The 24,601-nt window shown below is 42.2% G+C and overlaps 1 protein-coding gene across 8 annotated transcripts in view; it reads left to right on the plus strand.

Annotated features, from left to right (window-relative positions):
• Positions 1–24,601, plus strand: part of HNRNPM (heterogeneous nuclear ribonucleoprotein M) — a 40,284-nt gene that overhangs the window by 3,291 nt on the left and 12,392 nt on the right. For 3 of the 8 annotated variants that reach the window (XM_058728201.1, XM_058728203.1, XM_058728207.1), the window contains exons 1-7: positions 14,784–14,877; positions 16,216–16,407; positions 17,657–17,810; positions 18,631–18,680; positions 19,518–19,578; positions 22,294–22,395; positions 24,152–24,229. In XM_058728201.1, the coding sequence (XP_058584184.1) occupies positions 14,800–14,877; positions 16,216–16,407; positions 17,657–17,810; positions 18,631–18,680; positions 19,518–19,578; positions 22,294–22,395; positions 24,152–24,229 (715 nt within the window). In that variant the 5' untranslated portion in view covers positions 14,784–14,799. Of the gene's footprint in view, positions 1–6,512; positions 6,683–13,724; positions 13,778–14,690; positions 14,699–14,783; positions 14,878–16,215; positions 16,408–17,656; positions 17,811–18,630; positions 18,681–19,517; positions 19,579–22,293; positions 22,396–23,648; positions 23,694–24,151; positions 24,230–24,601 lie in introns of those variants that run through there. The other 5 variants (XM_058728209.1, XM_058728208.1, XM_058728202.1 and 2 more) reach the window with 5 other exon arrangements.

The following is a 24,601-nucleotide window of genomic DNA, read 5'->3' on the forward strand; positions in this document are numbered from 1 at the left end:
ATTACCATGTTTTACAGTCAGAGTTGAAAGCTGAATTGCTCCTCCCGTAGACTGTAGCGGCTGTGCCTAGGTGGCCTCAGCCACCGCCCTGGTGGACTTTTAATCACTATGTAACAGCAGAAGGCTAGGACTGAATCCATCCCAGTCAAGATTGTTACAGAAATCTGTCAGTGCCACTGTTACTGTGTGCTGAGTCTCCTTCAGACCTGTAAGTGTGGCTAGTAAGGAACTGAAGCCTAGCAAGGAGATGGTGTCGTTGGGGTTCAGACCTGGATATGTGATGCTTAGTTACCTGTCCTGCTCCTTTGCATATTGTGCTTAACATCTACCAAGCTGCTTTTTGTTTGATTGTTTGTTGATTCTCACAGCATCCCCGTGAGCTACCTTGGGTACAGGTTATGCTGGTTTTGCTGCTAAAAAACCAGCCAGGTAGAGAGCTAGAGTCATGAGTAGTTCTGTGAACAGTAAATACATTAGAGGAGCTGAGGACCTAATGTGAGCAGGGATTGGGGGAGGAGGGAATCTTTCCCTCAGGAGATGTGATCAGGTTTTCAGGGTGTTGGGGTTGCCATTCAAACTACACTCTTTGTTGAAAAACTAAAAGCAATGAGAGCATTGAATGCCGTGGAGGAGGCGTAAGAGAAAGAGAGGGTAGGGATTCAGCAAATGTAGCAGTTTTTTGTGGAGCAGGCACTGTCTTTTTAGTTGTGGTCTTTAGGTACAGTATAATTCTAGCACAGTGGGGCAGTGACATGAAAAATGATTAGCTCAAAGAATGCAGTGAAACAGTTCTATAAGCCATAGGAAACATACTTCATCTTAATGACTTGGAAGGTATTTAACAGGTATCTTACGCTTGGTTTTTGTTGTATCATGAAATAGATAGATGGAATGTTAGAAAAAAATTTTATGGTGCATCTGTTTAGAACTTAGGGTGAGTGATCGGGTGCCAGAGTAGACAGTGTTCATTGGGAGTTGAGAGCCAGTTAGCAAGCAGAATATTGGTAAGATGTTTAGCTGGTCTAGGTATATCTCTTATTGTGGCTTCAGTCTCTCTGAAAGATTACTTTAAAGTCTATGTTGGGGCACCTGGGTGGCTCAGTGGGTTAAGTGTCCGACTTCAGCTCAGGTCATGATCTTGTGGTTCATGGGTTCGAGCCCTGCGTCGGGCTCTGTGCTGACAGCTCGGAGCCTGGAGCCTGCTTCGGATTCTGTGTCTCCCTCTCTCTCTGCCCCTTCCCCGCTCATGCTCTGTCTCTGTCTCTCTCTCTCTCTCTCTCTCTCACTCTCACAAAAGTAAATAAACATTAAAAAAATTAAAATCTACTTTATGTTGGAGTTACAAATCAAGTTATTAGAGTTAGTTTGAAATTCCACAAGCAGAAGTAGAAACTTTATAAAAAATCTGTATTGCTGAGGTGCGTGGGTGGCCCAGTTAAGCGTCTGACTCTTGTTTGACTCTTGATTTCGGCTCAGGTCATGATCTCACAGCTTGTGGGATCGAGCCTCGAAATGGGCTCTGTGCGGAGCCTGCTTGGGATTCTCTCTTTCCCTCTCTCACTGCCCTTCCCGTTTGTGCACACGTGCTCTCTCTCAAAGTAAATAAAAATAAACCTCAGAAACTGTATTGGCGTTATTGGCACAATAAGCGCACGTATTGGAAACGTGCAGCTTGGTGTCAGTATTATGAATCCCTCACTGAATCGGTGTAATAAGTACGTCTATGACACCCACAAGTTTTTTCTCTCCTCTGTAATCTTCGGAGTTCTCTCTCCCTACCCCCAGCCCTAGATCTGCCTTCCTTCAGTATGCATCAGTGGTTCTCAACAAAGTCTTGACTTTTTTCCTCTCCGGGGTACATTTAGAAGTGTCTTGGAGACATCTTTGTTTTTCACTGTAAGACTGAGGGATGGGGTTGCTACTGGAACCTCTTGGGTAGAGGTCAGGGATGCATATGCGGCAGTCCCACACAGCAAAGCTTCTGGCGGGGATGCCCGTAGTGCTGAGGCTGAGAAACCTTGGTGTGGATTAGTTTGCCAGATTAGATTTTCTCAAATATAAACTTTTATATGATGGGATCCTATGTTACACTCCTTGTTTTGGTCTGGTTCGAGTAGGATTGTGTTGAGATTCCCTTTTGTTGTGTATAGTTTTTTACTTTTTGTTGCTGAGTAGTATTTCAGCTTATGGTTCTACTACAATTTGGTTTTTCATTTACCTGTTTAGTAGACAGATTTCCAGTTTCAGGGTATTACAAATGTTGCTGTGAACATTTAGGTACAAGTTTTTGTATGAATATATGCTTTATTTTCTCTTGGATAAGTAGCTGTGAATGATTGGGTCATATGGTAGGTGTGTGTTTAATATTTTTAAGGTCTGTAATCTAAATTTGGGGTATCTGGGAGTAAGCAGTTTATCAATTTCAAAATATAATCCACTTATAAACATTTACTTTTTTTTCTTTAATTTTTTTTAATGTTTATCTTTTGAGAGAGAGATAGTGTGAGTTGGGTAAGGGCAAAGAGAGAGGGAGACAGTGACTCTGAAGCTGTCCTCATGCTGGGCTCAAACTCCTCAACTGTGAGATCATGACCTGGGACGAAGTTGGCCGCTTAATGGACTGAGCCACCCAGGTGCCCCTAAAAACTTATTTCTAAAAGGTTTTCGGAATGAAATGTTATAAATATCTTAGGGCTATAGAAGGATATTCCTCCAATTTTATTCTGAAGATAAGTGAGAAAATCAAATTGGGCATTCAGGATACCACTTTTTTTTTAAGTTTATTTATTTTGAGAGCACAATCGAGGGAGGAACAGGGAGAAAGAGAATCCCACTTAGGCTCTGCACTGTCAGCACAGAGTGTGATGCAGGCTTGAACTCATGAACCACGAGATCGTGACCTGAACCAAAATCACGAGTTGGGATGCTGAACCGAGTGAACCACCCAGGCACCCCGAGGATACCACTCTTAAAACCCTCACTTTCTCCATAGTTGAATGTGTATTTTGAGTGGGATTTCTTTGAGGGTGGTCTGCAATTCTGTCAAGAGGGGTTGGTCGTGTAGATATTACTTAAGACAAAAGAAAAGTTTACAAAGGGGCAGGCACCTGGCTGTTTCAGTCCTTACAACATGTGACTTTTGATCTCGGGGTCGTGAGTGCAAGCCTCATGTTGGATGTAGAGATTATGAAAACATTTTTTAAAAAGAAGAATTGGGGGGCGCCTGGGTGGCGCAGTCGGTTAAGCGGCCGACTTCAGCCAGGTCACGATCTCGCGTCTGTGAGTTCGAGCCCCGCGTCGGGCTCTGTGCTGACAGCTCGGAGCCTGGAGCCTGTTTCCAATTCTGTGTCTCCCTCTCTCTCTGCCCCTCCCCTGTTCATGCTCTGTGTCTCTCTGTCCCAAAAATAAATAAAAAACATTGAAAAAAAAAATTTATAAAAAAAAAAAAAAAAGAAAAAAAAAAGAAGAATTGGTAGCGATCTTTGGGTTTACGAAAAGGTCAGTTTTTTGGGAAGCTCGAAGTGATGATAGTTCTGACCCCTTTTACTTAGGATGAAACTTCTCCGTGAAAATGATGAGCCAGAGAAGGATTGGGGTACAGAGTGCTGTGCTCACATCTTGGGCATAATCCATATGAGCTGCTTGCTTGATGGTGAGCCATGTGATAGGGATTAACCCCAAACCAAATACCCAGCTTCTGTGGTTAGATTGGGTAGCTAGTTTATTCTCAGCCATAATGATCTGCAGAATGTAGGCTAGACACTTTGTTACCTGCTTTGGCTGTAATTAGTTGTTGATACATTTTGTAACTAGTAGATGAACTGAGCAGGTCTGTGAAAACACAGATGCAGCTATTACTGTGTCATGGACTTTGTGTCAGGATGATGTTTTTTAACATAAATCATAGAGTATTTAGGTTTTAAAAGAAACTAGATATTGAAATACTTTTTAATGCACAGACCCTCCCTGTAGGTCCATGAAGGTAGGTTGATCTACATTTTATTGATTTTTTACTAACACTTTCCTCCTATCTGCTAGGAACAAGAGACACTTTGGCAAATGCGCTCTTCGGCAGACTTTGGTGTGGGACTTTCGCATGGCATAGACAGGTGGTCTCTGGTGGTTGAGGGATTCCTTTGAGATCTGCTTGTGGTGTGCAGTCAGCCTGAGAAGGATCTTGTGTGAACCTGGGTAGACCGTAGAATTCTAGGAATTTAGAGACTAGAGTGGCCATACCCCTCCACATCTGCCAGCCTCTGTGAAGGAAGTCTATTTATTGCATGTTGGTGTAGTTAAAATCATGGAGGAAGCTGCTTTCCTTACTTTTGCCTAGGAGGATACTTTCACTGGGTTACCACTTGGCACCCTTGTGTTTGGATATGAGGGACCAGCAGAAGAAACTCTGGGGTTTATAAAAAAGTTGCTAAGTTGATAACATTAAAATTTTCCAAGGGGGGTGGCTGGGTGGCTCATTTGGTACGGCATGTGACTCTTGATCTCAGGGTCATGAGTTAAAGCCTCATGGGGGGCATATAGATTACTTAAAAATTTTTTTTGGGGGTGTCTGGGTGGCTCGGTCGGTTAATCGTCGGACTTCGGCTCAGGTCATGATCTCATGGTCCGCGAGTTCGAGCCCCGCATCAGGCTCTGTGCCAACAGCTCAGAGCCTGGAGCCTGCTTCTGATTCTGTGTCTCCCTCTCTCTCTGACCCTCCCCCGTTCATGCGCTGTTTCTCTCTGTCTCAAAAATAAATAAACATTTAAAAAAAAAAAAAATCCCCCCCCCCCCAAGTAAATACTTCTCTAAGCTATCATCTGGTATTTGAACACTACTTTTCCCACGCAAGGAAGACGTATCCTAGAGTAAAGGTCAGCCCTTTAATTAAACGAAGGTGGGTTTGTAAATCAGTAATAGACAATCTTGGCTTTTTGTTTTTTCCGTTTTAGTCATGGATCACAAAGTCTGCTAAAATCTGTGGTTTGGGAGTTTTCTGCATTTTCACTGGGGGAAAGCATAGGGCTCTGTAAGCAGAAAGTGCAGGACCCAGTGTAGGAAGCAAGAGAACTTCCTGTGTCTGTTGGATCCCCATTTGTTCCTGATCACCTCTTACCGGTGTCTGCCTGTAGTCACGGGGCTGAACAAGAGTGGGCAGGCAGCTCATGGAGTAGCTTCACTTGGCCTACGTGTGGGCCCTGCCCTGGCCGCACACACTGGCCTGTTTCTCTGTGCTGTCGCCTAAGTTTCCAGCCTAATGTCTGATTCTGTGCTTTGGAGGTTTGCTTGTGAAACTTTCTAATCTAAGCTGAATTTGTATCTGTAGAGCTTAGAAACGAAGTGTTATGGCATGGAGTCTCCTGACACAGAAAGGTAGAGAGTATTATAGGAAAAGCCACGCCAGAAGAACATTCACCCTTTGCTGAAGGTGGGATCGTTGGCTGCATATTGTCTTTTTTACCTACCTGGGTTGCTCAGACTTTGGTTTTCCTAGGGTTGTATAGAGAATGACTTCTTTACTGTTAAAAAAAAAAATTGTGGTAAAATGTACGTAAAATGTGCCGTTTTAACCATGTTAAGTGTATAGTTCAGGGGAATTAAGTACAATGTTGAGCATATATCACTGTCCGTTTTCAGAACTTTCTTTCTCATCCCAAACAGAAACTCTCATCCATTAAACAATAACCCCTTTCCCAACTCCCTCCAGCTTCTGGAAACCTCTATTCTGTCTTCCTCTATGTCTGACTTATTTTGCGTAGTATAATGTTTTCAAACTTCATCTGTGTTGCAGCATGTATCAGCTTTCCGTGCCTTTTTATGGCTGAAGAATCTCTTTATGGCTGTACCACATTTCTTTATTCCATTCATCTGTTGGTGGACCCTTGGGTTGTTTCCACCTCTTGGCTATTATGAATAACGCTATTTGGTGTACAAGTATTTCCTCCTTCCTGTCACTTCTTTTGGATCTGTACCCAGGAGTAGAATTGTTGGGTCATATGGTAATTATGTGTTTTAACTTTTTGAGTGACTGCCAAGCTTTTCTGTAGTGGCTGTACCATTTTATATTCCAGCTTAAAAAACATTCCTCCCCCCCCCCCTCAAAATAAAAAGGTAGTTTTATTTGTGAAGTTAAAGTTGATTGGGCCTATGTGCACCAGCTCATTTCTGTTCCATGAAATCTTGCAAATCTTCCCTTCTTTTTTCCTGTTTCTGGCATGAAATGAAAACACCTTGGGCAGGGAGTTGGCTCCTGGCTCCTATTTCTATTATATCCCCTAGGAATGTGTGAAGGCAGAGGAGAGCACAGTTTATTGGGAATGGCTTCTTGATATGTGGGTTTAAGGAGTGTGCTACTGTACCTTTCTGCTCTAGGAGCACTGAAGTTTGAATGTCTCAGAACAAAGTCAAGATTAGTCTTGTGATGGATGTAACTATGTGGAATTCTAAATCTGGCAAATCGAATACTGTCTTTCATGTTGTGCTAACATATGGACCCTTTTTTTTCCCTTCGAATTCAGTGAAGGAGAGCGACCTACTCAGAATGAGAAGAGGAAGGAGAAAAACATAAAAAGAGGAGGCAATCGCTTTGAGCCATATGCCAATCCAACTAAAAGATACAGAGCCTTCATTACAAACATACCTTTTGATGTGAAATGGCAGTCACTTAAAGACCTGGTTAAAGAAAAAGGTAATGGTACTGGTGGTCGAGTAGGGTAAGAAGGTCGACGCGTCATCTTTTCTGTGGCTAATTCCTTGGTTATTTTTCGTCAGTGGAAGTTGATCTGGGTAGAGCATTGTGTTCTGTCCAGGCTTGAGAGTTAAGCCGCTTTACCCACCCTACTTTTTTGTGTGGTCATGCACCTGTGTGTCAAACAGGGTGGTTTGTATGGTCCTTTGGCCTACAAATGATTTTACTGGCTTAATATGGTTAATAGGACTTTGATTAAGCTTGAGGGGAACCTCTGTGTTAAGGAAATTTTTTGATTTCTTCATATTAGGTGGGAGAGGTTTTCCTTTAAAAATTTTTTTTTAGCTTTTTAATTCTGGAGGGAAGGTAGTTTGTTTAAATTTTGTGGATGTCTTCCTGGGATCAAAATTTGGTAGTTGGAACTTGCGCTGCTCAGCTTCTAAATTCTAAAACATGAGCTTGTATTTAAACTTGGGCTTTTTCCACCCTGGGAAGAAACACGGGTTAGATTGGCAATTGGAGAGCTCAAAATAAGGCATCTGCCGGGCAATGCCGTTCTTGCCGGCAAACATCAGTAGTAGCGGCCTGGTGTCCCGGGCCAGGGCAGGGGGAGCAGCCGAAGCTCTGCTGCCACCAGGAGGTCCTAGGAGGCCGGTTGTCCCTGTGGTCCTCTGCCTCACCCCCTGTGCACACCATACGGATCCTCTTCCTTTTCACATTCTCGTTCTGCTTTTGTCTTCTTTCTTTCCTGATTCTTGGCCCTGCTGGTGGCACTCAGGGCTGAAGAGATTGCTCAGCCCTGGTTTAGACAAAACTATTGATAGAGAACAATTTGTCTGATGCCTTGAGGTCTCCCCCAAGGGAAACTAGAATCAAATTACCTTTAAATGGAGTCTTTTTGAAGGACTGAAAGTTACTGGTTTTCTGGAGCATTCATAACGAAAAGAGATGCAAGTTTGAATTGTCCAATGATTAACATTTCAGTGGCAGAGATGCCACTTGGCTAGGCCATTTTGGTATGTGTACTGGTGCTCCCAGCATCGGGTTTTGAAATTATGACTGGCCCACTGCCGTCATTGTCCCATCCATGATGTGCCAGAAGCACTAGGCACCGTGAACTTCTCTGTACAGTCATGTAGGCTGCTCCCGTGTAGTAGTTCTCCAGATAACACGGAGGGAAAAATGTTTCGGTGTGAGATTTGTTTTCCTGCCTCGATCAGCCAAATCATTCCTGCCAATGCTCCTAGGGCAAGAGTGAAGTTTCTTCTTTTTGTCTGAAGGGCGTGTCCTGTGGCATCCCAGATGCAGTGTTCTTGGTTTTTGGGACTGCTGCTTCAATACAAGCTTAGAATTTCTGTACAGTACAGTTGGGTCTCATTCGAATTAGTTTTTGGAATAACTCCCAAATTTGTGTTTTTGTGATTTGGTTGAACCGCTGAATTGCTACTTCCATTGATAATAAGGTATAGTAGTTCCAAGAACCAGGAATGTGGCTTTGAAAACGCAATTGTTAGAATTTTGTAAGAGATGGCAGGCCAAATTATTTTTTATTTTTAGGAGTGTGTGAACCAGTTTTGGGACATGATGGATAAAGTAGGTGACATTTTTACTGCTTTACCATTCAGTAATTCAGTTTTGGAAGCCTTAAAGCTGGTAGCAGCAGCAGCCATGACGTTTCTGGATGTAGAAGCAGTTCACCTCAATTTCCTATTTTGCACTGTACTAAGTGTGGGGCCAGCCTGGTGGTTTATTCGGATACTTCCAAACTGGTTCTCATATTCCCCTGGCATACTGCTATGAATGCCCTGGCTCAGCCCTTTCAGTGTATTTTTTTGGTGGTGTAACTTAGAATTACAGGTGTGCAGTAAATCAGTTATTTTAAACAAATCTTAAAATGTTCTTGTTTAGAGCTCCCCTGTATAGGTTAAATTAATTACTTTTCTGTTTCAGTTATTTGCAGTATTGTATTGTGGGTAAAGGGAATTCATAAGAGAAAGGTAATTTTTTTATGGTAATGCTTCTGTTCAGCATGGGAAGTCTGAAGTTTGCTGTTCACGTACATAGGCCTCCTTAAAAATGTTCTTATTTTTATTATGAGATTTAAAATTACAGTTTTATTCGTTTCTTGGTATGCTGGAAACGTGTAGGTGCTTATTTGAAATCTGTAGTATTTACTTGAAACCTGTTGCAAGTAAGTTTTTATTTTTTGAAGGCCTGTTGCCGCAGCTAGGGACAGTTAGCACCCTAAAAGCGTCAGTCTCAAGGTAATCTCCACAGTGGACCAGCTGCAGAGACCTGGCTTGTTATAACCCAGACGCTTTTTATTGGTCTGCCTTTTAAGAGTTTTGCTGTTTCAGGAAACCAGTGGAATAAGCTTCATTAGTTGTCTTCAACTGAAAGGTCTGGGAAATGTCCTGTCACTGCAACACTGTCTGATTGCCGCCTCTCAGAACTAAACTAGATGCTTTAAAGTGGCATGACCAGAGCTTTTCTAAGGCTAATCATGCCTGAGATTGCCTCTTGTACCCCTCCGTGATTCCTGATCTTTACCCCCTTACATGGCCACCGGGCGTATGTTGTCCGTCTTAAGTTTTAGCCTTTGGCAACATTCTAGGACATCCTATTAATGACACGTGTATTCTGTGAATTGGTCACTTTGCCTTTTCCCCTGGATGGGGTCACAAAGCTTGTTTGGTGCCCAGCTGTTTGGTGACACTATCATGAAGTCAGCATCACTGAGTTTAAAGAGAAAATGCATGGAAAGCTTGTTTTGTCCTGAGTCGGGCTGCCTTTTGCTCACTACCCACCCATCCCCATCCCCCTATATTGGTCAGGGATGTGGCTTCAACAGTTTTCACAGCCCATAGAATTGAACGCTGAACTTTCCTCTTCCTGTTCTAAGTGTCCTGATGGAACAAAGGAAAGGTTTCTATTGTCCTTTCTCTTGACCATGTTTATTTTTAACGGAGATATTACATGGAACAAATAAATGGCTGCTGTGGACACCAAAGAGTTGCTGGGTTGAAACCAAATTGAGAGTCAGGGTAATAGGAAATGTGAATTGGCGATTGTCACACCAGGCCCCAGTCACCCAGTTTTCACCCCTTGACAGATTGGAATCACGTTGCAGGTGTTTGACCTTAAGGACTGGGTGAAAAACGGTGCTCTTGGGAATTTACACTTGGTGCTGTGCTGCGTTACTGGGAAGTCCTGTGTGGATGAATAAAAGCTCCTTATTGGTTATTGGGCTGCTTGTTCTTGTTCTCCTGGCCTGACCAGGTAGTTGGCACATCGAGGTGGGGCGGTTGTAACCAGACAGGCCTGAGTTGGACCTGCCCTGAGTAAACAGCACAGTTGGAGGAATAAAGGAAAGTCCATGATGGAGTTTACTCTCAATCAATCCCAAGTTTATCAGCAGTCAGGTTGACCTGTGTAAGCAAGGATTTCTTTAAGCACTTAATCCTGTCCTCATTTAATGCATCACTCTAAGTAAATTTCAGATTCCAGCTGACAGAAAACTGAGGCCCAGAGGGCAAGTGTAGTCCAGAAGAAAGTCTCCCTTGGCCCTTGAAGACAACCTGTGTTGTGGATTTATGGAGCCGAACTTTATTTTCAATTTAAGTAAAAATCCATATCCAGTCCTTTTGTTCCTTTGTGTTTTCCTGTTTTGTAAATTCAGCCTGCATTTTTTAAAGAATTATGCTAAAACATCTATATCTGGGGGTACTTGGGTTGAACCTGGACAGTGTAGCCTGCCTCAGCTTACTTGGTAGGTTTTGGTTTAGTTAGAGAAGTAGTGCTCTTCAGCTTTTGCTATGAAAGTAGCAAGAACAGGCTCCATAAGTATCCAGTTTGTCCATTAAATTAAGTAGACATCGTGTAGAATAATTATTTTGCCACGTTTCATGTTGTCTATGTATTAAGGATACAAGTTAAAATACTCATTTGTTCCGTGCACCCCTCTATGAGAGCAGCCAGCTGAGAGTTGAAATGTGTTTGAGGGGAATGCATTTGATAACATACCCTACTTTTGAGCCTTCCCCCTCCAACCCCATCTTTTAAATTATAGGCCTTTTCACATGTGAATTCTCTTCAGTGAAGTTTTGGCCTCCATACATCATCTTTTCTTGGGGGAGGGTCAGTTTCAGAGTAAATGAGAATACAGAAACAAATACTCTTGGTGATAAAAATATGAGCGGGAGTGTTAAATCACAGTAGCTCCTAGGGACTTCCTGACTTCATTTTGGGTTGTGTGTTCATTCTGCTTATCCTCATGATGTGTTTTATTCTTGAGGCAATGCTTTTAATAATCCATGTAAATGTTGGTTAAAGGTGACTTGGAGCATTTTAAACTAAAGGTAGGTGATAACGTTTGTCAGATTTTTCGAAGTCTTAGTTTTTTCATATAGATGTTTTGGTGTTTAAAGCTCAGAAGGATTTCCTAGCACCTCCTCTTGAGATTCCATGGATTCCATCCATGTTCAGGAAGGGAGAGGAACAACTGTATTTTTCATCAGTACCTGCGAGTTCCATTTCAGAGAGACTTGCTACTTACTGCCAATTTGTTACCTCTGCCTCTCAGTCCTAGCTCCTCTGCTGTGGTGGATTTGTTTTCTTAAACGTAGTTTCATTGGCTGCGAGCAGACTGTGCATGGTTGGCAGATTTTACCTTCAGAGTTTTGTTGCTAGTTGTTCGGACTGAACAGGTTTTTGTTTTAATCCTGTAGAACTGAAAAGAGAGGTGGTCCTCATTATATCTTCCTCTAGGGAAGTACGAACTAGCACCTGTTGCGTATCTTGTATACTGATTTGCTTACATCTCTGAATCAAGGCAGTCTCTCAGGGTAGAGATTGGGAATTGACGAGGGACACGGTTATTCTTAACGGTCCTCAGGAACAGCACTACTCGTGCTAGAGCCACGATGACTTCCTAATCTGTGGCTAAATGGACAGGGTGGAGGGTTTTTTTAATGTAATTTTTTTGTTTTTACTGAACAACTATACCATTTGGGGGGGAAAATAAGAAAGGACATTTTAAACAAAGTTTTGGTGCTAAGGATTGAAGTTGGATGTGTGCCATCACTAGAATTTAAGTGGGCAAAGCCCTAATTTCTGAACCTGGCTTTTTGGAAAAAAGTTTGGTTTGGACTTGGTTTCTAGGGTGCAATGACAGTTTTGATAAAGTGTCTTTATGGACACGGACTAGATACTTATCAAACGCAACAGTATTTGAATTCTGACAACATAGTTGTCTTGAGTTAGAGATTGTGATTATTTAGTTTTAAGGTCACTAGGTGGTAGTCCCCGCTTGTAGAAAATAAATTTGAGGTCTCTTCACTGTCTTGACATTATTTGGCATTTTTATCAAAGTGGAGATAAAGGCTGTTGGTCCTCAAATGGCTGCTGCTGTTGAAATGAATGGCTGTTTAAAAACATGGCCTCAGGAATGGCCACAACTTTTTTGGAATTGCTTTCCTTTTGTAAGGGTGAAATAAAGCCAATTTGTATGACTGTCCCTTGGCTGATCATTTTCATTTTGCCCCACAGGAGTACATACTCCAAAAGTTAAATTACACCAGCCCCTATTTCCACTCGTTTCTTTGCACTCATTCTCCTTCCTGTTTTGTGCACAGTGCTGGTCTGGTTCTGTGACGTACCAAAAAAAGACAAGGGGAGGTGACTTTGAACACTTGGCCTTCTTGTTGTCAATTGCCATGCAAGTATATTGCTAATAAATACTCCCTTCAAGTTGTTAATTTTTAGAAGTAATTTTATCCTACTTTACATTCACATCATTCCTTGATGTATTTTAAATTCCTTGTAATTTTAATTTCCTTTAGACAAATGAATTAGAATAGGCAGGACTTGTCAAGGCCATTAAGAGGCTTACGTTTACCCTTGTACTGTTAAACCAAACTTGAACACTGAATTGGAGAAGGCTTTACTATCATAAAGATAACCCTTTTTCAAAAAGGATATTCCTGAGTACAAAACCACTTGCTTGACTTCGGAGAGCCCGCTTAGAGATTTTTCTCCAAGTCAACACTTTAAATTTCTGTTCTTTTTGTGCCATCTTCAAGTTCAGCAGCCATTTTGGTGGTTGTCGTCTTGATGGGTTCTAACATCTGGTCATGGTGGTCATGAATTGGCAATCCAAACCTTGAGGAAAATCTGTGGAACCTTTTGAAATGCTTCATTTTTAACCCCTTCCCCACCTTTGTGTAGATTAGAATCCTGTGTCTTAACTGTTAGTTGCAAACTGAGCTCTGAATTCACATTTATCTTTGTCTTTCAATGGGAAGGTTGAAAAAGCAGGAGGAATAAAAGCCTGCCTTAACTCACCGAGGAGAATCCAGATGCTGCTCTGGTTTTGCGATCGGATACTCGAACATCCTCCTTCTGACCACTATGGAGCCTAGTGCTGTGCGCAGGACCAGCTACAGATTTTGTGGGGCCCCGTGCAAAATGAAAACGCGAGGTGCCTCGTTAAAAAACTAAGAATTTTGTGATAACAGCAGCATTAAACTATGCACGTGGCCCTCTTGAATGCAGGGCTTTGTGCACTCCTGTAGCCGCCCCTTTGGGCATGTGTGCGTGCACATCCTTGGATTTAGCAGTTGAGCTCAGTTCAGTGGCATTGCGGCCTGTGTGCTGTTTACCTGCTTTCACCAGTAAGAGTGTACGTGCAAAACTGTTTTCCTCCTTTCCCCAAAAAAGTGAATCACGCAGACTTCTTTCCTATAGATTTGGATTGCCTCTAGTCATGAATGAGTATTTCAGACAGGGAAATTGATACGGAAATCTGTGGAAATAGCTTGTTTGTGGTGGGAGGAAAATCAAGGACATAATTGTTAACGAGTCTCACCTACTTTTACTGCACACCTGTAATGCCTAGTTTGGTGGTTTAGAGAATATGGAGTGTTTCTGGGCTTTCTTATAAGGCAGAGGCTCCATACAAGGTTGCTGATGATTGTTCTAAATTCCCATTGTTTTCTTGGCTTTTCTCCCTTGGTTTATGTGTCGTCTGGAAACTGATTTGTAGTTGGTGAGGTAACATACGTGGAGCTCTTAATGGACGCTGAAGGAAAGTCAAGGGTAAGTGTCTGAGAGAATTTCTTCTGTGGATTTACTACTTGAAAAATGTAACTGTATGGTGGCGTGGAATCGAATGAAATCAGGAAGGCAGTGAGTGCTCATGTTACAGTAGCTATGTTTGATTTTTGCCAAACATTTGAGTGGGGTGGGAGGGGATTTGCAAACGGGAGTCCCGCTTTTCCAAATGGCTGGCCAAAGAGCTTTTTGGTATTCTGTTTGGATGCCCAATTTGGATAACTGGGGACCAATAGCAGCATTGTCTCTTTGTTAACAGAGGAATTGGCTGTGTGTGAATTATGCATGGAATTTTAGCGGTGGTATATTAATGTAAAACGTGTGTTCTTGTCTAGAAAATGTTACTCTTGGTCGTTTGCTGAATTTGAAAGTTGTGTGAACCAAAGATTCCGAAAAGTTGCCTTTGTGCCAGTAAATTGTAAAACAATTATTAAAACCTGAATGTTTAAAATTGGCCTAGTTTAAAGAGAAAATTAAATTATTTTGTCGTGCAATAGAATGGCTTAGAATAATCAAAAGGATGAGCTTTAATTTACGGAAGGGATGGATTTAGGAGGAGTATGATAAGGAATTGATTTGAGTACAGAGAGAAGCAGATCTAAAGTTTGTGTGATTTCTTGGAGAACCTGAATTTAGGTCTGCTTATTACAACTTCAGCAGCTATAGTGCAATGCTGGTAATGTGCAGGCAGAGGAGGTAACAAGGAGCCCAGCTTTTAATAAGGAAGGCTAGGCGAGTCATTCCTGTGAGCTTCCCCTTAGAAGGGTTGATATAAAAACTAACCTTGTTATATAAATCGTATTTTTAACTTATATAATTGTCATTGGTATTTACTATGTTTTTCTTTTTTTTCCCCTCTTTCCTTGCTCTTCTGACTGGTCTGTGGCTTCCTCCAAAGGGATGTGCGTAAGTATTGTCTAGTTACTTATTGGCAATTGAGCCTTCTCAATTGTAGGACCGGTTTCACTCATCTCCTTTTGGCTCTTCATAGCGTTGTTGAATTCAAGATGGAAGAAAGCATGAAAAAGGCTGCGGAAGTTCTAAACAAGCATAGTCTGAGTGGAAGACCACTGAAAGTCAAAGAAGTAAGCTCTTGAAACAATGTGGATATCATTTATAATTGTCGAGTTGTCCCCGTTTGGAGTTAGGAAAAGACAAAAATAATCCTTGACTGCATTTTACGGAGCAGACCAACCTGTTGTTTTTAAATGAAGAGGGCCAGTCACAGGCTTCAGCAGTCAACTCCTGTAGGAACTTGGAATAATGATGGAGCACGTCCTGAGCAACTGCTGTCTTCCCGATGTCTGTGATTTGTCTTAGGCCAGCCTACCTTGTTTTATTGATCAGGGGCACTTGGACTGAGCCCCTGGTTGGTGTATGTGTTTGTGGGTGTGTATGTGTGTGTGTTAAGGGATTCTACACCTAAAGTTTTACCCAGCCTGAACCCGATTTCTTAGCCCACCTTTTTTTCTTTTTTAAAGCGAGTTTATCATTACTCAAATCCACTTTGGTATTTAATCCAAAGCAGATACCTTCTCTCCCTTGAGAAAGCGGGAAGTTTTTATGATTAAATCCCTCCCTTATTTTTACCTTTCCTTCTTTTTTTTTTTTTTAATTTTTTTTTCAACGTTTTTTAATTTATTTTTGGGACAGAGAGAGACAGAGCATGAACGGGGGAGGGGCAGAGACAGAGGGAGACACAGAATCGGAAACAGGCTCCAGGCTCCGAGCCATCGGCCCAGAGCCTGACGCGGGGCTCGAACTCACGGACCGCGAGATCGTGACCTGGCTGAAGTCGGACGCTTAACCGACTGCGCCACCCAGGCGCCCCTTACCTTTCCTTCTTAGAGGAAGATTAATATATTTAGAGCTCAGAGAGTAGAGCACAGTAGGGGCTAAGGTTTCTTTGGGCTGAAGAGACACATGAAAGGGCAAAGAGTTCAAGACTAGTGTCAATGCCAGAGTTTCATACACCTGTCCAGACCTTACACGAGTCAGATGCCTGCATAACATGAAGGATGGAGTACCTCGGTGATCTAGAACTGCGTTTTCAAACTTTTGGAAAAATCACTGATGGGGTTAACAGAACCCCGTTGAAAATTAGTGAGATTCAACTATACCAAGCCTGTGAAGATCTTATTTCAGTCTGGAAGTGTTCTGTGTTCTATCAACTAATCTTGTCATCTGCCACTCAGTTCAACTGATAGCTAAATTTGACACCTTTCCTTTTGGCCTCATTGCTTTGGCTGGAATTCTTCTAACCTGATGGTTGAGTTCGTTTGAATTTCTTGTTATAGATTTCAAGAAATACTTTTCCAAACAACCTCTCAATCTCTGGAGTTTTGGGAATATCACTTTTTGTGAGATCATGGTCTTAGTTGTCACTGGGTCAGTTAAATGTAACACTTTTGTGCTTGTTTTAGGATCCTGATGGTGAACATGCCAGGAGAGCAATGCAAAAGGTGATGGCTACGACTGGTGGGATGGGTATGGGACCAGGTGGCCCAGGAATGATTAATATCCCACCCAGTATCCTAAATAATCCTAACATCCCAAATGAGATTATCCATGCATTACAGGCTGGAAGACTTGGAAGCACAGTATTTGTAGCAAATGTAAGTAAACGGAAACATTGTCTAAGGTAGAAAAGTCAGAGCTTTATGATAGTTTTGTTAATATGTTATAAAAGTAGTTCTGATATTTGAGAAGAACAATTGAAAAGAGGGTTCTGCTGTCGTCTTCTTCTGTTTAAAAAACAAACATCTTTGAAGTTGGGCTTTGTCCCACAGTGACCCTGTAGTGATCAGTCACACAGGCTTGACCATGGTCCCACTGGGGTCATCATGTTCACTGGCTTTTGCTGGTTATAAAAGTGGCAGCTGAGTCTGCATTCCCTGCGGGTGCAGGCCAAAAAAGTATATGAACCAAGCTGACGTTCCATCCCTCCTCTTGTGTTTGGGATGAAAGATAATGCCTTTGCCATTTGCAAAGGGAAATATTTTTAAAGAAAAATGCATTGGGAAGGATGATGGTAAACTTTAGCTGGGGAACAAAAAAGTTTTGTTTTTTTTTTTGTTTTTGTTTTTTTTTTGGTTCAGAGTAAGCATTAATTTGAAAGGCATGAGGTGACTTAACCTGTTCTTCTGGAGAAAAGAGACAGTGACTAACAGTTAAGGCCAGGCTTCATAATTGTATCTGAAAAATTCTACTGTGGTGGGATAAGTCCTTGTGACTTTATTTATCTATCTGTCTGTCTGTCTGTCTATTTATTTATTTATTTATTTATTTATTTATTTATTTATTGTATTTATTTATTTTTGAGAGAGAGAGAGAGAGCGAGCACGAGCAGGGGAGAGGGGCAGAAGGACAGAGAATCTCAAACAGGCTCCATGCTCAGCAAAGGGGCTCGATCCCATGACCGTGGGGATCATGACCTGAGCTGATATCAAGAGTCGACCCTCAACTGACTGAGCCACCCAGGCGCTCCTGTGACATTATTTAAAATAAAATAATAAAATAAAAAAAAATTTTTTTTAATGTTTTTATTTATTTTCAAAGGAGAGAGGGAGACAGAGCATGAGCGGGGGAGGAGTGGAGAGAGAGGGAGACACAGAATTTGAAGCAGGCTCCAGGCTCTAAGCTGTCAGCACAGAGCCTGATGTGGGGCCCGAACTCACAAACTGTGAGATCATGACCTGAGCTGAAGTTGGACGGTTAACTGACTGAGCCACCCAGGCACCCCGTGACGTTATTTTTAAATGTTTGTTTCCAACCAGAGCATATTGTGTTCAATATGTTACGGGTTCAAAATGTTTTTTCTTGAGATGTCTACATTGAGATTTTTCTCTCCTTTCTCTTGATTAGCTGGATTATAAAGTTGGCTGGAAGAAGCTGAAGGAAGTTTTTAGTATGGCTGGTGTGGTGGTCCGAGCAGACATTCTTGAGGATAAAGATGGGAAAAGTCGTGGAATAGGCACTGTTACTTTTGAACAGTCCATTGAAGCTGTGCAAGCTATATGTATCCTTTTATCAGAATTCAACTCTTGGTGAACAGTTTGGCCTTAAATATTGCATGAATAACACAGGTTTTTGGGGAGGAAGTGGTAATTGTGTGTGTATTTCCTAAATGACCATAGGGATTGCATTACTGTGGAATGTAAAAGTTGTCTGTGATGGAATTGATTCAGTACTGCATAAATAGAAAATAGGCACATGCCCGTGAGTGGTCTTTTCCAGTGTTCTCTTTTTAGAGTCTGGTTTGAAGGGAGAAGTCTAAAGAATACGCCACTGGAGAGAAATTCGGTTGATATTTCACGTATAAGTCCTTGGCTGTATTTCTCCAATGGATTGACATCATTCTAGAAATACTTCTCTCTCTGATCCTAAGCTGGTTACCCTGGAGTTTTATCTTTGTAGTCACAGCAGAGAATGCCACACATGAACACAGTCATTAAACTTGGACAAGACTTTTACTGTGTGTCTTACCCAGAAAACATGGTACTTGAAAAAATATATGGTACTTGGCCCATTGGACTCATACAAAAAACTGACGCCAGTACCTAAGAGGACGGTTTAGTGAGAAGTGTGGGGTTCTATGAGTGGAGCTCTACACCTAAGGAGTAAGCTGACACTTCCTTCCCCGTCCCTTGAGCTTTATTTATTGTTGCTTTTATGGTTCATGTAGAAACAAAGATTTTAAAAGTTTAATGAAGAACCAAAATTGCTCATAAATTCACTACTTAGAGGGGCTGGTAGCAGTTGGAGCATTTTTCTCTTCTGTGTTTTTCTCCTGTGCATGTTTTTAGAATTGCGAGAAGTAGCCTTAATTGTAATATCAGCTATGTTTAATGGTCAACTGCTGTTTGATAGACCAATGCACGTGAAAATGGTAAGTTAATAGGATCTCTTTCTCCATAATATATTCAAATAAGTCTAGCAGTAATATGGGAATATTAAGAGTGTACATAGCTATTATACTATATTTATGGATCAGTCTACGTTAAAAAAGTTGCAGTATGTTGAGCAAATCTATGGCAGAAACACAGCTCTTCAGATATATTTCCCTTTTGCACAGTTGCCTGTTAACTGACATGGTCAGGAGATCAGTTGAGTACCCTGCTCAAGCAAGTGATCAAGTTCAAAGAACGGTTATGTACATGGGGTTCTACTCTTCAGGGTATCTCATTATAGTGTTTAGCATTTTATCTGTTGTGAATGTAATTAAGTCTTTGATTCACACAGCCTTTCAGGTTCTGTTGAAGCGCTTCCTTATAAACATTATCCCTGCTTTGGCTGTGCCAGGATAATAGTGAATTAATACAAGCATGACTAGAATATGCTGAGGGCAATCTGGTGAGGGCTCAGATTCAAGAAGAAAATAAAGGGAACTGTAAAGGGATATTTTAGCTACTTTAAGCATTCAGTTTAGTTTTTTGAATAGATTATTGCTTTACATGGCTTAAAAAGCATGAAGATACAGCGTGAGAGTCTTTCCCTTACTTTGTGCCCAGGTCCCTTTCATCCCCCCTAGTAATGTGGATACATATTTTTGTCCTCCTTTTTACATAAGGGTGCAAGTACTCTGTATTTCTTTTTGTACTTGTATGTTATTTCGTGGCATGGGTGGATCATAATTTAGCTAGTTCTCTGTCATTGGGAGTTGTTTCCATCTGTTGTTGTTGTAAGCTGTGCTTTAATACTGAGATTTACTCACTTTCTCTTTCAGGATGAGAGGGCCTTACCAAAGGGAGATTTTTTCCCTCCTGAGCGTCCACAGCAACTTCCCCGTAAGTGTCTCAGTATGGCTTAGTTTTCGAATTTGATCAGTACACTTACCCTTGAGCTTGTGCCATGTGATTCTGCAGTGCTCTTGATCATTCTTGAGGGAAAGGTTCAAAAAGGGGTTTGTGGTAATTTTTTTCCCCCTGTAGATTCTTCAGGGTGCAGTACGAGCAGAGAGATTCACAACTTAGGAAGGGTGGTTAGGGTTACTCTGTGGTGAGGCAGACTACATCCTCTAAGATGTAGTTGGGTGTTTTGAAAGTGTCCTGTGGAAGGAAGAACCAGAAACTGGAAAGGAATTAAAATCAGGTTGCCCGTGGGATCAGAAGAGATTGGTTAGCACAGTGTGGCTCAGCGTGGTTCTACTCTTAGGTATACGTCGAAGAACTGAAAACTGTGTCTCCATAAACGTTCATGTGGGTGTTCCTAGCGCCGTGATTTCAGTTGATAAATGGATAGAAGTGGTAAATTTATATGATGGAGTATTACTCAGCCATAAAAAGGAACGAAGTACTGATACCTGCCACGGCGTGGATGCACCTTGATTCCATCTGTAGGAAATGTCCAAAAAAAGACAAATCCACCTACAGAAAGTAGATTAGTGGTTGCCAGGGGAGAGGGGTAAGTGGAGAGTTGTTTTTGGGGTGATGACAGTGTTTTGGAATTAGATGATGGTGATAGTTGTATGTACGAAAAATCACTGAACTGTACACTTTGAATGGGGGCATCTTATGTGAAGTACGGTGGTCCATATTTTTATATGGGGTCACGTGAAACATCCAGGTGAAGGTCTGTCCCGTGACAGGGAAGACTAGGTGACCAGTCACCTCAAAGATGGAAGTGGTGCATATTAGTGAAGCCTTAGGCCCTCTTTCTGACAAGCCCACAGGGCTGTGCGGAGCCTGGGCATAGGCAGCAGTGAGAGTGCTGGCCTCCAGCAGCAAGAAGGGCTGGGGAGTCCGTAGGAAGCATGGGAGTTAGGTGGCAGTGGGAGGGGAGGGGCTTGCTTGTGCTGTGTTGGGAGAACTTCCTAGCAGATGAGGCAGTTGGGGTGGGTGTCTGTTTGGAGGGCCAGGGAGTGTCTCTGGTCTGGAGTGGGGACTCAGGCCTAAGGCCCAGCATCAGATAGATTGAATGAGAGCCTAGACAAGAACACTAACAGGAGTGCCTTTGTGGTTTAACATTATTGGAAGCATAAATGAGGCAGATTTCGAGGGGAGGTCAGAGGCTTCAAGAATAGATGGCTTAGTTGAAAATTTAATATTTTTTAGAGAAGTACCACATATCCTTGCCCTAATCAATGTGGTCACTTGCCATGATCACTCAGGATCAGAGTGATGGCTCTTACTGACGTTTGTGCCTAGAGGAAGTGGGATGAGGGCTGTTTGAGAGCCTTGGCTGGCACACATTGGGCCCCAGGGAGCCCATTATCCATGACTCTTGGTCTCCCAACACATTTCAGAGGGTTGACTTCAAAATCTTCAGTCCCTTAGGGAGTAAGTAACCTTGGTGATCTCTCGCTTGCTGTTTCTATGCAGTTTAAAAACACTAGTCTGTTAAAACAGATTAAATATCTGGGAACTGGTATCAAGGTTCTTTTTAAGGTATTATTACTACTTTTAATGAACTTGGTTACCATTTAAAACCTGGTCTTGGTTTAAGCGTCAGGCCAAGGTCACTCAGAGCACCGCAAGTGTCTTGCACTGTCTGGTCTTGTTTGCTCTTTTGAGACCAGTCTGTATTCTTACATCCCTGCTTGTGTGTGTGGGCATGGAGTTGAGAGCGGACTGGGTATTGATCCACAGGTTAGGAAGCTTTCTGGGCAGAAGAGAACAGTAGTTTCATTGTTGCTACAACCACCTGTAGAGTCAGAATAGTGTATGCCCAGTGTATTAACTGGCTGGTTTATTCCATTGTTTTTTCTTGGGGAAAGTCCTTTGGGCTACCAGGTTGTGAGGTGGTGATTGGGCACATTTGCACTGCTGGCCACCCGATGTCCTTAATTGCCTTATTTATTTGTTTGTTTAAATTTATTCATTTTGGGAGAGAGCCAGCAGGGGACAGGCAGAGAGGGAGGGAGAGAATCCCAAGCAGGCTCTGCACTGTCAGCACGGAGCCTGATGCAGGGCTCGAACCCATGAAATGTTGAGACCAAGACCTGAGCTGAAACCAAGAGTCGGATGCTTAACCGGCTGAGCCACCCAGGCGCCCCTCCTTTTTAACCTTTTAAAAAATGTTTATTTTTGAGAGAGAGCATGAGAGGGGGAGGGACAGAGAGAAGGGGAGACAGAGGGTCTGAAGCGGGCTCCATGCTGACAGCAGAGAGCCTGATTTGGGGCTCAAACTCAAAAACCGTGGGATTATGACCTGAGCTAAAGGTCAGACGCTTAACTGACTGAGCCACCCAGGTGTCCCCTTAATTGCCTGTTTTAATTAAACATTTCTCAGTTTGAGATTTGGGGAAATGAGTAAGTGTCTGTGATTCTTACATTTGAGTTCATAATTCTCTGTAATTCTCAATTGCTTTTCTGCAATTGCATATGAAAAGTTACGCCTTGAAAGGGATAGCTCCCAAAAGCCCTGGGTTTGCTCTTGGAGGTGGGTGGATTGGAATGGAGTGTGACATTTACAACACAGTATAAACAAAGACTCTTTTTGCTTTGGAAGGTCATGGTTTTCTAAGTGGAATCTACACTTCCGACTTTCTCTTTTCCTTTCAGATGGGCTTGGTGGTATTGGCATGGGGTTGGGCCCAGGAGGACAGCCGATCGATGCCAATCACCTGAATAAAGGCATTGGCATGGGAAACATAGGACCCGCAGGTGAGAACTACAGTGTGCTTTGGAGATTTCTGGGGAAGTTAGTTTTTCAAATTATTGGGATCATTGGATGTTGAGTACTTCAGATGGAATAAAGATTTAATTGGGGCAGAATTTCTTCCTTACTCCTCTCTCATTTATTTTGATAAAAGCAGTATTTTGTGTTTTTACTGAATTGAATCCTCTTTTCTAAAGTTATACTTCTGCATTTTGTCCTTGCATGACCTTCTGAGCTGAGGTAGTTCCGCTATTCGATAAAAGGAGGCAGGCCAGAGAGTTGGTCTTGCTCAAGGTCACATTATCAGTTAGTGACACACTGTAGATCTCCTGACCTGGGACTACAGCACTGCCGCAGTCTGTTACCCAGACACCCTTAGGCTCTTGCCTGATGGTGATAGTGGCTTGTAGGGGTGGGGGCATTGGCGGATACAAAAAAGCACAGGAGGGCCTCATTGCATGACAGCGTAGCTGTCACAGGCCACAAAGACATCGTGTTGAGTGTTGTCTTTGTTCAGGATGATAAATAGCTAATGAATAAAAACTTTGTGGAGAATATACTTTATATTTTGCTGTTCAGCATTTTCATTCTGTGCAGTGAGGTGTTTATATACTATTAAGAACGATTTCATTTTTATGACCACAGACTTAACGGCTGTCTTTCTTGAAATCCTTTGAATTGCAGCCTGGACGCCCCTTCACTCCACTTCTGTCAGTTCTGCGTATCCCTTGTCTCCCTCCCAGATTAAACTCTGGGCTGACCTCAGCCCCTCAGCCGTCACCTCAGCTGGCCCTGCCAGTCTGACGGCCACTCCCCTGGCACCAAGAAGAAAGTCTGGTGTTTTTAGGAACTGCTTTTTATTTAGAGAATTTTATCTTTGAAGGGGGTTTTTAAATCTACTTATGTTCCCTAAAATAAGCTTATAAAAAAGTGCTCTCCACTTTGTACCTGGTTAGTTATATATCATGTTTAACGTGGTCTGATTTGGGTAGTTGTTAAAACTGTATGTGGACCCTACAGAATTTTGAGTCACGTGATTATTTTGTTAAAGACTAACGTTTTTTTAGTTAGAATGTGATAGTGTGACAGGGGAGATGGTAGAACCGCTTTCCCCCTTTTCCTTGACAACTAAAATATACTCCTAATCAGGGATATTTTTTGTTCATTTGATGGTTTGGAATTTCCTGTGCTTTTTAAGTTCAAACGTTACTTACTACTTTGACATAATTTTAGTTTGCATTGACTTTTTCTTTTTAAGGAATGGGAATGGAAGGCATAGGATTTGGCATAAATAAAATGGGAGGTAAGAGATTTAAAATGAAGTACAAATGTAATCACTTTTAGGTATGGTTTTCTCTCACCTTTCCTCTTTCTTTTTCCTTAAGCCTTGCATGAATTCTCACTTTCGGTTTTCTAAAAGTTTGAGTCCAGAAATTAATTTTACCTGTCAGTCTTTCCTAGTGGGTATCTTGGCTTTTGGTCTGGCTTTCTCACTAACTAGCTCTGTGACCTTGGGCAAATCACTCCATCTCTCTGGGCCTCTTTTTACTTGTCTGTTGAGGGGGTGGATCAGATTAGCGTTTTGAAGGTGGTGATTTCCAGGCAAGGGCACTAGCATTTTTTCCCCCAAAGTCCTTACACTTGGTAAGGAAGTTCCTGGCAGAAAACACCCAAAGTGAAACTCATGAAAACATCTTTCTTTTCCTGATGAGTGTAAGCGGTCTCATTGGGATGGTGCTCAAATGTGGATATCTCTTGCAGGAATGGAGGGACCTTTTGGTGGCGGTATGGAAAACATGGGTCGATTTGGCTCTGGGATGAACATGGGCAGAATAAATGGTAAGACTTGGGTTTCCTTCCTGCGTGCACCTGCCCTCTGCTGGTTGTTGTCTCCTGGGCGACTGTGAGGCAGCACACCCATTTTTAATGAATAAGATTTGCCCCTTCCACTTTTCTTGATGAATCCAGTGTCTTTGAATTGCCTTATTTGAAATCATAAGTTTGTATTTCAGAAGCTAGACTTGCCGGTAGGTAAGTGTTAATCCCCTCAGCCACTGAACTGTGTTCTGAATCTCCCCAGTAATTAACCCAGAAAATTCTAGAGCTTTTTTATTGCCTCCAGCACTAGCAGGCATCCTGTAGACACATTTATGGTTATGTTTTGCACACTTTAAAATCATCTTCAAGTGTGAGGGATTAGTTTTAGTTTCT

The sequence above is a fragment of the Neofelis nebulosa genome, chromosome 4 (assembly GCF_028018385.1).
Source record: "Neofelis nebulosa isolate mNeoNeb1 chromosome 4, mNeoNeb1.pri, whole genome shotgun sequence".
In the NCBI taxonomy this organism is placed as follows: domain Eukaryota; kingdom Metazoa; phylum Chordata; class Mammalia; order Carnivora; family Felidae; genus Neofelis; species Neofelis nebulosa.